This window comes from Pteropus medius, unplaced genomic scaffold (assembly GCF_902729225.1).
Source record: "Pteropus medius unplaced genomic scaffold, Ma_sr-lr_union100, whole genome shotgun sequence".
Lineage (NCBI taxonomy): Eukaryota > Metazoa > Chordata > Mammalia > Chiroptera > Pteropodidae > Pteropus > Pteropus medius.
This window is the reverse complement of record NW_024354875.1, coordinates 39452252-39467778: the sequence shown is the minus strand read 5'-3', so window position 1 is coordinate 39467778 and position 15527 is coordinate 39452252. Positions and strand designations below refer to the sequence as shown.

The 15527-nt window shown below is 36.1% G+C and overlaps 1 protein-coding gene across 1 annotated transcript in view; it reads right to left on the bottom strand.

Moving 5' to 3' along the window:
• Nucleotides 1-15527, bottom strand: part of ITGA4 (integrin subunit alpha 4) — a 73014-nt gene that overhangs the window by 5721 nt on the left and 51766 nt on the right. Inside the window, exons 17-22 of the mRNA XM_039855247.1 lie at nt 15354-15430; nt 5330-5480; nt 4200-4295; nt 3494-3573; nt 3016-3105; nt 1117-1207 (exon numbers count right to left, since the gene is read on the bottom strand). Coding sequence (XP_039711181.1) covers nt 1117-1207; nt 3016-3105; nt 3494-3573; nt 4200-4295; nt 5330-5480; nt 15354-15430 — 585 coding nt within the window. The remainder of the gene's footprint in view (nt 1-1116; nt 1208-3015; nt 3106-3493; nt 3574-4199; nt 4296-5329; nt 5481-15353; nt 15431-15527) is intronic.

Sequence of the window (15527 nt, the reverse complement as noted above, 5' to 3'; positions counted from 1 at the left end):
TAACATTTAGACCTCCAAAAACATCTTCATACTTGGACAGACTCACCAAACCTACAGGTTGAAAGTATGTACAGTTCCAGTCACTCTATTGTAATTTAACTAGAAAATACTGGTTAACTGTCAATTATAAATAAATAGGTCTTGTAGAGTCCAGCTCGGTTTTTGTTTTTTGTTATCAAAGCAAAAACCTCACTGGGCTCTGACAGGACCATTTATTGGGACTTTAAAAGATAGCTAAATATTTTCAACACTATTGTGTTAACAAAAACTTGAGTATACATAGACTTGATAGGATTTCAAGATCATTCCAAGATCTGGGGGAGAGCCCAGGAATTTGCATTTTGGATAAGTACTCCAAGTGCCTGATACATATTTTGAAAAGCATTGCCTTACAAAATATAGCTAATCTAGACTTAGATTCTATACATGGTTATAGAGCTCTAAGAATATTTGGACAGTACTTTCAGTTCAAAAAATATTTCTGTGGACTATCTCCAATTCATCAAAAACATCCATGGTGCACCAAAAATATCTTTATATTAGTATATTAATACTTCTAGATAATGATAGTACTCTTTACTTTTTAAAAAGGTTATTGAATAAATGATACATCACTTGTCACAGGTCATATACCTATGGCCTAAAAGTAGATATGACCAAGTAGACCTTAAACGGAGATATAGGAGGTAAAAGCTTCCTTTACTTCATAATTTTTGGGCTTTTATAAAACCTGAACCAAGAAGAGATTTAACTGATTTCCACCCAAAGATGCCTTCCCTTGGCCTATCCTGTTTTTAGTATGAACCTCTAGTGGATTCACTTCCTTATCTAACTTTGCCAGTTTCAGGCATTACCTCTGTTTCTACTTGCTCATTTTCACCTATACTGTAAGGAGGTGTGGGCTTGAGGAACAGGGAAAGACAAATAGGAAAAAAGCAGCAGGAGCCTGAGAGGAAAGGGCTTGAGTTCCCATGCAGCAGCTCGTTCCTCACCATTAGTCAGCTGTGGTGGCCCGTGGGCTGAGGGACATCACGAGTATATGATGTCCTCTAGAGCAATGTATCAGTAACATTCTTTTGGTTTATTACAAATATCAACACAATCATCTTTTCTTACGTGGAAAGTGAAGTTCATTTTCTCTGCCATGCATGTTTCAGGCTCACTGTCCTCCTCTGGTCCATACACAAATGAAGTTGGGTTTACAAACCTGATAGAAACAAATTTTTTTTTTAAGTGTGACAATCTCACTCACAAAGTATGTATTGGGTGTGTGTTAGATATCAGGCTGTGTTGGGTGCAAGGATGCCAATATTCATAAGACACATTGCCCCACTCAAGATTTGTACAGTCTACTTGAACTTGGTTAACTGTCTTTTTTTTTTTTTTTATGAGATAAACAGTCTTTGTAGTCTGGATTAAAGCATACTCCTTAAATATGTTATAATCCAGACTATACGTGATCCCTAAGCACCATGGAATACTTTTGATTTCTTGTTAAGAATTTTAGTAAAAATGTAATGAAATTAGAAAGCCATGTGCTCTGACTTGGGTGACAATCTCCCTTTCCACTAATATCCTTTGTTTGCCTTCCCAGCACTGCTTGGCTCATTCTATTGAAATGATTCATGCAAATTTGACAAATGAGATAAATTCTTAGCTTTTCCCTAGGGCTCCAATATCATCCTCTACCTCAATCTATCTTACCTATTTTTGAGTTATTTCTTCTCACTCCCTAATTCCTGCTGGCTATTAGTAATGAACCCCAAGTCTGAGAAACAATTCAAACACCAATATATATGGTAAATTTTTTGTTAGCATGCAAGGTTATCACTCTTTGACCTGTGACTAGACAGGTATGGTCAATAATGAACCTGAAGAAATACTTCTCTAGGGAAATCTTGACTCTTCAAGTTGTTCAGCTAATATGAGGTAATACAAATTAGGGACCCAATACACAAGAAAGAAATTAGAAATATTCAGAGGTAGATTTAAGCAGTTTAATAGTTGCAGAACTTTCCTTGCTCAATATAACCAGATACAGATAATGAAGAAAACAGGAGGACACTCATTATAGGAAAATCAAGGAGGGCAGGTAAGACAACATTCAAAACCAGGAAACATGCAATCAGCTTTTCTTTGCTTCCCACTGACATTCTAGGTCATCTGCCTTTATCACCCTGCATGTTTAATCTCACAAATTTGCTACTCGGTTCCATCAGTTTTAGACACTGATATTTTAGATAATTAGATACCATCTTTATTGGTGGTTAAATGATTGGGGATGGTTTACATTTAGAGCAATGAGGAAAGCTTATCTGTATTCAATTGTTTTAAAAATGTGTTTTTAAACAAAGATTAATAGCCTAACTAATTTCCCAAAAAGTCATTAAAGGTTTTCTTAATACTCTTTTCATTCTTTCTCCATACATTTCCTCCTTGAATCACAGTCAGAACTACTTAAACAATTACTAAAATTATGAGGAATCAGTGAATACTGGCCCTGGGGCCATGGTATTCATAGGTATAAAGAGTGGATAAGGGATACCCTGTAGCCAGCGCTCTCATATCTCAATCCATCTGCCACTTAGGTAGACATGGGTTCTAGAGAGTAATGATTTGGTCGAGCTTATACTTCTTTAAATTTCACACTGGCCATGGCCACCAAATAGAATGCAAACTGAGCACTACTCAACTCCCGGGGCAACTGGCCTGTGCTACATACAACTAAAAGGCTGCATGTGGCCCACTAGAGGCTTATCAGGTTCTTCTAGTAAGAAATCTCCAGCTGGGCACTAATTTGATGTGGTCTCAGTGATGATGAGAGTGCATTAAAATATCGATCAGCTAGGCAGGGGACTGCAATGCCAAAGTAATTGTTAAGAGACAGAAACAAGAAACAGCACAGGATCTTTTTATAAAAAAAAAACCTTTAAATATAGGTTTGAGCAATAGTAGACCAGTAATAGAATTTAAAATCAGCTCTCAACTTTAGAGGAGGCCTCAGTGTCTACTTACCCGTGAACAGCTAGCATGACTTCATACTTCAGGGGTACCACTACAGTCACTTTGTTACGCTTCAGATTGTCTGTGACCCCTTCGTTTTCACTACAGAAGCAAATAGAAAACGCCCTGTCAGAATCCATCCAGCACAAAAAATCATCTTTGGAGAGAACTAATTACATGCTATGTATAACTAATATACTTGGAGGTTGGTTTAAATTATGCTTTTAGGGGAGTGGTCATGAAAGTGGAAGTGATAGGAAGAAATTTTTATGACAGGGTTTGCAAAAATTTGCTCTCATTATTTATACTGTTATTTGCTTCTATGCTGGTTAGAGGGTTTTTTGTTTGTTTCTTTGATCACAGAAGAGAAGTTTACTCCAGGTAATAGAACACAGCTCCATGGTTCCACTAAGGTCTCTCGACCTCCATCCCCCCCAAAATCAGGGGTCCATTTCCCTTAGTACAATTATTTTTTCACAGTGAAATATACCAGGCGGCATGCACTGTGATGTTGAGATCCTCTTCTGCTCTGCTGAGTGAGCTCGCATCCAGGAGAAAGCTAACATCTATCTGTAAAACACAGAGAAGGAAAGCTCATTTTAAAAATAATCTAAAAAATATATATTTTTTATCATCCGAATTTAAATTTTTCTTAGTTTTTCTGTGGAATGCAGATTTGTAATTATATTCTAGAGTATAGGCTACCCCTCATTTGGGCACTGAGCTATAAGGAAGCAGTTGGGTTTGTGGCAATTTTAAAGCATCAGCATTTCCACAAGTGACATTCAGAGACAAAGCCTCTGAATGTAAAGACAGGCAGGTCTAGACTGACAAAATTAGAGATGCTTCAACAACTTGAGTGAGGACTCTTGCCAGAAACACCTTTTTGTATAGCAGAGGTAACATGCCTGGCAGATAGGACCACCTGGGGTTGGGGGAGTGTTGGAGAAGAGTGAGACGGGAGCATAATTCTGATTGACACATTCACATGCCCATCTTGACATAAATATGTGCTCCTTCCCCCTCTTTTTTTAACAGTGAACATTGCCAAGAATATAAACACAGTCTTAAATAAAGATCTCAAGCCCAGCTGGATTTGATAATAATAAATTATATATTTGTATGTAGAGTAAACACAGGAAAAATAGAAAAAATTCTATGTTGGTAAACAAAATTTATAAATGCTAAATGCTTACCCTTGAGAGATGATCTACATATATATAGCCAACACTGCAGTCAAGTTTTACTATGCCAGAGCTGTCTGTTACTTCACAATTTATTTGCTTCTCTTCCTAAAAAAAAAAATAATAATAATTGGTTTAGGTAGGAAGGGTTTGTAACATGTTTAAGGATGGTTTTGGGGGGAAAAATCATCCCCGAAGAATGTGTTTAAGATATTTAATTGCGATAACTGTAATCACAATAGCGTGTATATCCATACATGTATATTGAAATATTTAAGGGAAATATACATCTCTATGTATTTGTATATGTATAGATATATATTTCCCTGAATATTTGAGCTTTCCCTCTTACTATTGCAAATAGGCTCTTAACACTCCAGAGAAAGGAGGTAATAAATATTTGTGAGAGATCAAAGGCATCTATCAAAGGCCTCTCTAAATGTCCTTGGTGTGAAGAATTGGTCTCTGGATGAGAGATGGGTAAGTTTGCTAAGGGATAGAGAAGAATCCAAAGAGAAAGCAGTTGAGGTTTTGTCTTTGAAATTCAACCTTATTAATACCTCACTGGTGGATTTAAGTGCTCACCATGAGAGAACAGGGAGTTTAAAAAAAAAAAAAAAAAGGTCCCTAGGTACTTTGCACCCCTTCAGGAAAAGAAACTTGCTGACAATCTGGTTGACACCAGGATTTTGGAATTTATGGAGGATTGCTATTCTAGCATGTTGGAAGTCCTTTGGGAACAAGACTGAGTGTGAACTTCAGATGCAGAGTGGTAACTCTGGAAGCCCAGCATGAGGACCAATATTACTGTGCAGGAACCCAGTTAAGCAGCAGCAGATGAAGATGTACCGGTGAGAAAAGCAATTGCACCTGAGCAGATTGCTTGGATAACTGGACAACTGTTTCTCATAGTAGCATTTGGAAGCAGAAAACTTACTCTCTTGATCTTGGCCAGATCCAAAGGTATTTGTCATTTTGATCAGGGGCATGGAGGAAGACTCAAAATCACTGGAAGCTGGAGTTATAAGTTTGAGTAAACCCCAGATATTTAGACCTCAAATTGATTAAGTGAATTGTACCATTTTTTAAAAAAATTAAGTAAAATGTCATGTAGTATATCATGCTAGTTGTTTGATACTTACCAGATCTAAAATCTTAATGAAGTAAAGACCAGTGGGTAGTTTGATATGCAGAGTTGTTTCATATGCGTCATCTCCAGCATTAAACAAGGACACGTTCAACATTAATGTCTTCGCACTTCCAACAGCAAGATAGGTTTTATTTTCATGTGGCCTAAAATTAAGTAATATTATTTAGTTCTCATTTGGGAAATAAAAATCCCATCTTCTCATTTATTTATGCCTGATATAAAATATTAATTTGGAAAAACAGCCAGGGGAAAATGACCCCGTGTAAGTAGATGCAAATCTATGTTAAAAAACACAATTTCCCATGTTTCAGATAAATTCAGTCAGCTATTACCCAAGTTTGTTTTTTTAATTAGTTATAATTAAACTAGTCTGCTTTCTGTTTTACTTTTCCGTTTTTCTTGCTTCTACAATTTTAACATATTTTCTTCATTGTCTTGCATTATTTTTCTAAAAGCAAAGCATTTTTTTTCTTTATCCTTGAATGGACATTGAGCTAGCTTCTGCCCAAACCAAAGGGGGAAATGAGAGAAACTGGGAGAAAAGATGACTAGAGAGAGTATTTTCACAAATATAGAAGATATTTTGGTGGAAGTGAATAGGCCATGAGAAAAGACTGCTTTGCCTAGCAAGTGAGTCCAACTACAACCTGTTAGACTAGAATTTCTTAAGAAGCCTGGTCACCTCTACCAATAACTAAACCAGATTAAAAACAGAACTGCAGAAATGCTTCACCATCCTGTGAATTAGAAAGAGGAGACTGCTGCAAATCCAGACATATCAGAGTTCTAGGTGTGGCCGTAGTTCTTCTGTGGGAGTGCCATTTAACATCATTAAGCCTCAGTTGCCTCATCTGTAATAATAACTACTATTCAATGAAGATTTGGGCCATGCACAGTCCATGAAGTCCTCAGAACAACACTTTTATTATACATGAGGAATCTGAGGCTTAAGGAACTTAAAGTCTCAGGGCTAGAATGTTTTAAAGTCTCAAGCAAATGTGAATCTTCTCACCTACGCAGCCCATTCTCTTTACCAAATGAGAGTTAAGAGTTGAATGCTAAGGAAAACATCAGTTACAGCATGATTCTATAAGCTTTCCTCAGAGACAGACATTCATAGATATCCAATAATTTAGAATTTAGAAAAAGTAGTTCTACCAGAGAAGGATGTGACCCAAAGCAAAATATCAGGTAAGGATAATCATAAGAAAGGTAAACATTCACCTAGCACTTTCAAGTTTAGAAAGTCTCTTCAATAATGTTTACATTGTACCATTCGAATCAACCTCCATATAGATTAGTGTTTGAATAAACTATTTCCAGAATACTTAATTCATTTAATAGTTAATCGTTGTGAATTAATATAGAGTTCTAATTCATTAGCATGGCATATGAGGCCTTTACGAACTGTCCCTGACTCACTTTGCATTGCACTATTCATTCCTTTGTTTTAGCCATACTTATTTACAAAGAGGTGTCCAAACACACCATGGTATTTTGTATATTCAAGCTATCCCTCTGCGGTTGACATCTCTCTTCATGCACCTGGCTAACTTCAAGTCTTAGAAGTTCTTCTAGCCAGTACTCATTGCTAGCACCCTTCACCCGCATTGCACTCCCGCTAACGAAAGTGAGGTGTGGCTTCTACCCTCTCGCAAAGCACTCTGGGCACCCTTATCATGCAATATTTTAACACTGTCTGGTTTTTCTTACCACTAGATTTAAGTTGGAGAGAAGATGTTGGATCATGATTATCACTATTTTCTCAGACCCTAACAACATAGTGTTAAAAAAAAAATAGATGGTATGGATGTGCTATCTACATTAAAACATTAAAAAGGACTGGGTAGTACTAAAGGAACAAAGCAGAAAAATTGGGGAAATTATTGGATAAGTGATAGTTAAAAGTTCATGGACTCATCATTATAAATTCTATCAAATTATAGCCATGTTTATCTGTTCTCAGTGTTACACAAATTCCACGTTTCATTAAGTAAGCATTCGTGGGATCTGTACTCCATCTATACAGCCTAACATTTTAGTGGCAATACAATTTGAGTTGACCAATGAATTAATGGCAGCATCCATACTGGAAAGAGAATAGTTTTTGAGAAGTAAATTATTCTTATGAACCTCAGAATGTGAAAACAAAATTATAATTTTGTCCCCATTTTTATACCTTTGTAATATAACTAAGAAATTGGACAGTTCACCTAACACCTAAAAGTTCTTCCCCTCTTATGTTGATTTTCTTTTATAAATTTATTTATCAAGGTAGAACACACATAGAAAAATGCACCTATCCTAAGTGTAGAGCTCAGTGAATTTTTACAAACTGAAATACACACATGAAACCAGCTCCCAGCCCAAGAAAAATATACCGGCACCGCAGAAATATCCTACATCCCATTCCTTCAGTTACTCTTCCCAGTACAGACTGGCTTTACCTAGTTTTATATTTCATATCAGTGGAATCAGAATATGTAATCTTTCTTTACTCAAAATGAATGTAATCAGGCTTCCTTTACTCAAAATGTTGTTTATAAGGTTAACCTTCTTTGGTACATACATTTGTAAATAGTTTATTCTCATTGGTGTACATATACCACTTTGTAAACATACCACATTTACCTATTTACATTTTATCCATTCAGCTATCATTGGTGATTTCTAGTTTGGAGCTATCACAGTCTTTCGGTGAACGTAGATATGTAATTCTGTTAGGATTGTCTATGAGATCTTTATGGCTTTTTAACCCAGGATTAATTCCTTTAAATCTCTAAATCTTGCCTTATTTTAGCAACCAGCTTAAATTATACTAACAAACTACATTTAAATGAAATATACTATAAGGAACTATATTTAAATAACCAAAAATAAAGACATACTACAGAACTGTCATATAAAAAGCAAGCGTACTATAGAGTAGGAGTTCAAAAACTGCTGTCTGAAGGCTAAATTCAGACCTCTGCCTGACTTTGTAAATAAAGGCTTATTGGAATACAGCCATGTTCATTCATCTGTAGCCGCTTTTGCATGACACCGGAAGAGCCGAGCAGTCGAGATGGAAATCTCTACCCCACAAAACCTAAAACAAATGCTATCTGTCCCTTCTTGGAAAACGTTTGCCAGCTTCCGCCACAAAACAATCTGATTGAAAAGTATAACTAGTTTCAAAATAAGCATACACCATAACACTACTATATTTAAAATCTATTCTGACAAGAGTGGCTCATTTCAAACAGCTTGGGATGCAGAATTAGAGAAAATAATTCCCCAGTCCTCATAAACCTTTGGTTGGTACTTGAGACACCAAGGAAAACAGAATGAAGACCATGTCCACAGATAGCTACTCTAGCTCCTGATCCCTGGGTTTGAGAAGTTGGACATTTCAGGAAGGATGTATAATAACTAACAGCAGTAATTTTAAACCACAGCTATTATTTCAGGGTGGAAAAAATGGACTCAGTGTATTATTTCTCTGAACATTTCAGGGAATGGCTGCAATTTGCTCATTCCTGTGTTGTAAACTTCTGTGTTACATAAGTATGCATCTGCTTGGTGACACTGTATTAAATGGCAGGGAAGAAATGTGTGGAAACATGGCTGTCCTACATTCCCCCTACTGTTCTATTATCATGTTACAACTAAAGGAACCTAGGAGCTTCTAAAAGTAAACTTCAGCTTGACATTAAAGTTTAATTAAGACTTGTAGAAGGGCTGCCTAGAAATAGACATTTATAAAATATTCTGGCTTGTAACCAAAGCATTAGTCACTGAACACCTTTGGGAAAGAAGCTGGCACTTAGACAAGCAACAGAAGGTGAAAGCACTGCATAAACAGCTAGGTTCCAAGACAACAGCAAATTAAAGAGAAACACAATATTCGCATTTCAGCAGCTAGACTCCTGGTTTATTTTTCATTTTTAAGCTATTTTGCCACATTACCATAATTACGATACTACTTTTTCATATATACATCTTATTGTATCTTGATTCATTAACAAAGTGCCGTTGGAAAGACACCCACCAGCTTTTTATGGGAGACATAATAAAGGACCGGGTGCACATCTGGAAGTGCGACGAGGCTAAACCAGCTTTTCCCAGGAATCATAGTTCATTCTTCATTAAAACATGCATAATGCAGACTTGAAATTTACAAAGCAGCCTAGAATCCATGTAATTTAAACAAATCAAGGTACTTTGTACATACAGAATCATAACAAGTGAAAGAAGCAAAATAGGAAAAAGATGTATTTCAGCAACAAGGCTCTATGTTTGTCCTGAATGACTGATATTTTATTTTGCGAGAAATGCTCTCCAGGTCTTAGTATAATGAATGCACTTTGCCCCAATAAAATGAATTAGTGCTTCGTAGCTAATTTGTTTTTAATCAACATACTAGAACAAAATATGGTATAAACTGGTATGTACCTGTCTCAAGGTACATGAGTCAGTTATTTGACAAAACATAGCTTGCAGCAAATGGCTTATAGGCCCAAGTAAAATTTTGTTTTATGTATGTATGTATGATGTATGTATGTATATGTATTTTTACCACTGACTTCAAGGAAAAAATGCTGGAAATTTTTTGTCTACTGAAATACATTAGTTACCTGATATTTAAGATTTTATTGAACAAAAACGAACTCTTTGAAGTCTAGAGGAATACAGTGGAAGATTGAAAGACTAAATTAGGAATTAGTATGTTTTAGCGTATTAGGTATATAATCCATCCTCCCCAAACTCTGAGAGATCAATGAGGCATATATTCCTACTACCTCCACTTTAAAAATGGACAATTTTGTTAGACTAGCTCTTTGGGGACTATCAGTATAGTGTTAGATGTTGCATATTGCTCACTGTCTACCCAACAGTAACTTCCCTTCTTAGCTACTAACAGAATACTGGATTACTCAGGAAGTAGGCAGCATTCCCTTGATACTGCAGAAGATAAGCCCCCTAGTTCAGCTTCAGGGAATGAATTATGATCGCTCTAATATGATACTGATATGATACTGATGACTCCATTCTCTTTCAACCATGAGGGGTTCAGGGCTGAGCAGGTCTGGTTAATCAGAATAAGAAATCTACTAAGGCACTGCCCTTCCTGGAAAGGTGGCTTCAAAAAGAATTTTGCTCTTCTCCCTTTTCTTGCTGGGAAACTTGGTGCTGCTGCGGCCTTCTGGTGACCATAAGAGGAAAGCCAAGAAAACTGAAAAATAACTATGAATGCCCTGATTTGGTAGCTGCTCATTAAACCTGTAACCATCTCCTCCAGATAGCATAGTATGAAAATAATTAAATGCCTTTATTATTTAAGTCACTATTAGTCAGGTATTCTGTTACTTGCAGTTAAAGGCATTCTTAACTGATATGAAAATAACTGTTCAGGAAAAGCCTACACCACTTACCCTGGAAGCGTAACTGAATAGAAGTAGCATCACTTATATCAGAATCTATAGGAAAGACTAGATTTCAAACTGTCTATGTGATGACTATTTGTAATCTTAATAAAATATTTGTTATTCGTCATTTTGTTGTGTAAGTCCATTTGAATGTGATTTATTTTCCTGAGAGTATAGACATTCAGGATGAAGCCTCAACTTAATGAAAACATGAGACAGAGTGCATAAGCAGTGTTTAGTCTGCTGTTAGCAGTCTATTATTGCAGTCTTCGGAAACTCATATTCTTTACTGAGTAAATACATTTACCTAAAGCAGGTTTTGTAGCTCTGGAGCCTACCATGAGTGTTAGTGGAGTTATGCGTGGGAGAATGCAGAGAACATGTGGACACAATTTGTCTACTATTACTGAGAAGGGAGAGAGGACATCTTTGTGAGAGAGGCATGTATTTGTCTGATAAAGTATAATTTACTAAAAATGCAAAGCAATTTGTGAGAATCTTTCACTGTGGGCCTAAAAAATTGATTAGAATAGTTTTCATTTGATAATTCTGCAAATAAGTTATTTACCAAGTAGAAATCACCTATAACTTGTATAACATGCAAAAGATGTAGGGCTTACACTTTACGCTGGCATTCATGCCACTGTAAATCTTATAAAACTGAAAACTACTGACCCATTCATAGTCAGCAACATTTTTTTGAGAAATAGAGACAAACTCTGGACAAATAACAGTACATATGCAGAAAATGTTTAGAATTCACTGGCAATATTTCAAACTAATACTTTGTTTTATCATGATTTATAAATACCCCAACCATAATGTATCAAAAATAACAACTTTTATCAACTTTTACTATGTTTTGTGCTATGCAGATGGCCTGCACTATTGCGTTTTATCTTTAAAACAATCTTTCACAGAGTAGGTACTATTTTACCTCCTTATCAATGAGGATAGAGGTTTACAGATGTTAAAGCCTTCTCTAAAAAGGTCATTCGGCTTGTAAATGGTAGATACAAAACTTGAACCAGGTTAGTTGGACTTCAAATCTAAACACAATTGCCAACACACCGGTTTTCAGATTTTAATGTGAACGAACCATTTGGAACCCTATTAACAATGAACATTTCTGGCCTGGTCCCCAGAGATTCTGATTTGGATAAGTCCTGAGCCTAGGAATCTATTTCTATTAAGCATTCCAGGTGATTCTCATGAAGATAACTCAAAGGCCACAACACTACCTTATCCTCTGTTGCCTGCCATTTAAAAATCATAATGGACTTGACAGTTAGATGACAAGAAATATCACTTCAAATTAAAAATGCTAAGTAGACAATATCTTGTAAGAACTATGTAATTAAGAAAAACTAATAATTTGGCTAAATTAATAATTCCATATTTCCTTCAATAAGTTGTATTTTTCTTCAGGAAAAGAATTCTTAGTAATATTTTCATATAAATTTCAATGTACCAATTTCTCATAGGCCAGAGGGATTGCAATGAAAGATGACAAAGGTGACGGTAGGATTTAAGATTTAAAATAATGAAAATACTACTTATTTGTAGCTTAGATAAGCTTTCCCCACATACAACTCTTCTTATCAAAGGCCTGTGACAGCAAAAATACCAAGAAAACTAAGCGATTTATGAAGAAAATAAATACATGCATGGAAAGGTTATAAATTTTTCAGCTAATAAATCAACAAAGGTGCCACATGACATGCTAGGATACAAAGTAGTTAGTAGTCACCATCTTTGGACTACCTGAGCAGCCAATCTGGATAAGTATAAAGTCCAATTATCAATCAAATAGGTTAGAGCTTCTTGGCCCTCGATTGTGGATGCTCAAGGCTATACTGGCATTGCCTAAGTGGAAAGAATTAATTTATTCTCTGCCATATGTGATCCCACCTCAGCAGGGTACTCAACACTGTTAGTCAACCATTTTATTCATTCCTAGTTGCCTTTCTATTCCATTTATCATAACAGCTATTTTGAATCTTTCCCCATGCCTTTCAAGTTCCCAGAACCATCCTAAAGGCCCTCACTTTTAATATACGAACCTACTTTTTTTTTATCTTGTCCATCTGTGAATTCTGTACATTTTATTTTTTTACACGGAGATTTCTTAATCAATGTTAAGCATCTTTTCATAGTTGGTTAGCTCAAGGTAAGGAAAAATCTTAATTTCTTTTTAAGGCTAACTCCTCCATCTGAGTCTGATCCCATTATATGCTGTTTCCTTTAGAACCTTGTTCCATTCACAGCAAACATTTATTAGTCACCCACAGTGTTCCAGATATTGTTTTAGGCATTGTGCAAACAAGAGTGAAGCAGCTTACAGGATGGTGATGAGTGCAAGTACAGTGGGACCAGGAACACACAAGGACTTAATTTTAATGGAGAAAATGGGAACTTCACCTAGGAAACAGCTGTGATTTACAAGGTAAATGTGAATCAGGTAGACAAGTGGGAAAAGTGAATAGATAGAGGCTCAAGAGAGCATGGTATGGCCAAGCAGCTATAAGTAGTCTTCCATGAATGGTCAAAAAGTCTCAGGAAATTGGTGAGAAAGAATACTAAGGAGTTTAGAGTTTAAGGTTATAATGAGCCACTGAAGTACCATTATCAGATGTGTATGTTAGAAAGTTCTTTTTGTAAATATCATGGTAGAGGAATTAGAATAATGCAAAAGAAGAAGCTAGTAGCCCAGAAAGAGGTAAACCTTGGTGATCTAGGTAGGATAGTGAGCGCCTGGTTGGGTGCAATAGTGGTAGAGATAGAGAATGAGGATGGATAAAAAAATATATTTAAGTGGGAGTATCATAGGACTTAGTAACTTATTGGATGTCAGAAGAAATCACAGATTGAACTTTAGGTTGTTGGTTTTGGTAACTAATCGTGTGTCATTGGTGGACAGTGACTGGGTGCCCAAGAGGACATGTCCAATGGAAAACTGGATGTGTGGGTATGGAACTCAAAGATACTGATTTGGGCTTTGGCAGTGTAAGCAGTGCAGACGAGGTCATGGTTGTGGGTGAGATTATCCAGGGAAAATATGGGAGTGTGAGAAACAGGTGAGAGAGAACCATTTTAAGGATCCTCCAAAACAATTGAAAAAGGGGCTAGAGAAGTGGAAGAAGGGAGTAGGATGAAAATTAAAGCAAAAGACATTCAAAAGAGGAAGTCGACAGCTGTCACATGCTTCAGAGGAGAGTTCAAATAGGGACGAAAAGTGCTCCATGGATTTAAGTAGAAAATTTTTCTTTCCAATTTATTCTTTTCCCTGTCTTTGCATTATTAAACAAATAACAGCATGTGATAAACATAAAAATTCTTCAGTTGAATCTACTATTCCCAGTATATTCTCTCCCCTTAATCACTGACCCTGTTATTCAGCTGCTACTGAACTAAAATTTGCCAGTAACATCTTTTTATTTTACCCACAAGTCACATTTTAAATGCCAGCTCCCATGACCTTTCTCAGTCATTATGCTATCTGATCTCTCTACAAAATTTTACAATATTAAGCTCCTCTTTTTATATTCTCCATTGTCTACTTTACAGTGGACTTGGTTTTCCTCTTAGTTCTTTTTAGTCTCCAAAGGGACTCCCCTATTCTTTCTAAGCTCTTTAAATAAAATCGTCCCCATGGCATTGTTCTTTAGTTCTTTTCTCTATGAAATGCACATTTCACCTCCCCCATCCCAAGCGTTCTCACAAGTCACAATGTGTAGAGGGTTTCCATATAATCCTGAACTAGATTTTCATATAGAAGTCCCACAGAATTCAACATGCCCTAATTTAAACGTGCTTCCTTTACAGTCTTACCTCCTCAAAACAGTTTCCCATTCTCCTGCCCTGTCACTGATGCCTCCCCTTCACCTCCTTCACTTCCCAAGCACAGTCAGCCCTCAACCTGAAGTGTGGATTCTCTCTCTCTCTGGTCCTCATTTTTATATCTTCCCTCAGATGTGTAAAACAATTTTAATATAAGGGATCTAGACATGACAAACTTCCAGTGGTTTATTTCCCATTGTAAAATAGTAACAGTGATCAACATTTATCTAGTTTTCACTACGTGCTAGGTGCTATTCTAAGCACATTACGTCTGTTTTCTTTTTAGTGTTTCCACATCTATGAATTTAGAAGATGGTTTATTCCATTTCGAATGTGTCATATAAATTTGTTTTCTATTTCAGTCTGAATTATAGATAAAAACTAACCATTATGTAGTGAAGATTAACTCATTTTGCCATCAAAACTCTATTAAGAGGCACTGACTAATGTCTAAAACACAACTACAATTATAATGATGATGACCTAGGGCATGATTAAATCCTGAAATATCTTCTGAGTTATCAATAAAAGATTACATCGTGCTTCATAAAGTCTTGGTGCTCACCTATTCTCATTCTTTCAAAAAGCGCAATCTTTGGGTGTGTACTCATGTGAATGATGTGTAGATCACTTACTCTTAGCAACATATTGTTCTTTCTCAGTTCTTTAAATGCCGCTAACCCCCAAGGATGAGTTCTTAGCCCTTTTCTTTTTAGAATGCACATGCACACGCCTATTACACAATCTTGATAAGTAACTTGTACTTACCTCAAAATTTCAAATTTTGCAGAAATCTGTAAGTCAGCAGAACAATTTTCATGGGCACAAAACCTTGCAAAGTTGATCTGAAAATAAAATATAACAGAATTTTTATTTTAGTTCAATTGGTTGGTATATTTCTATGATTTTTAAAAAATGCAACATCTATGATACATAAGAATA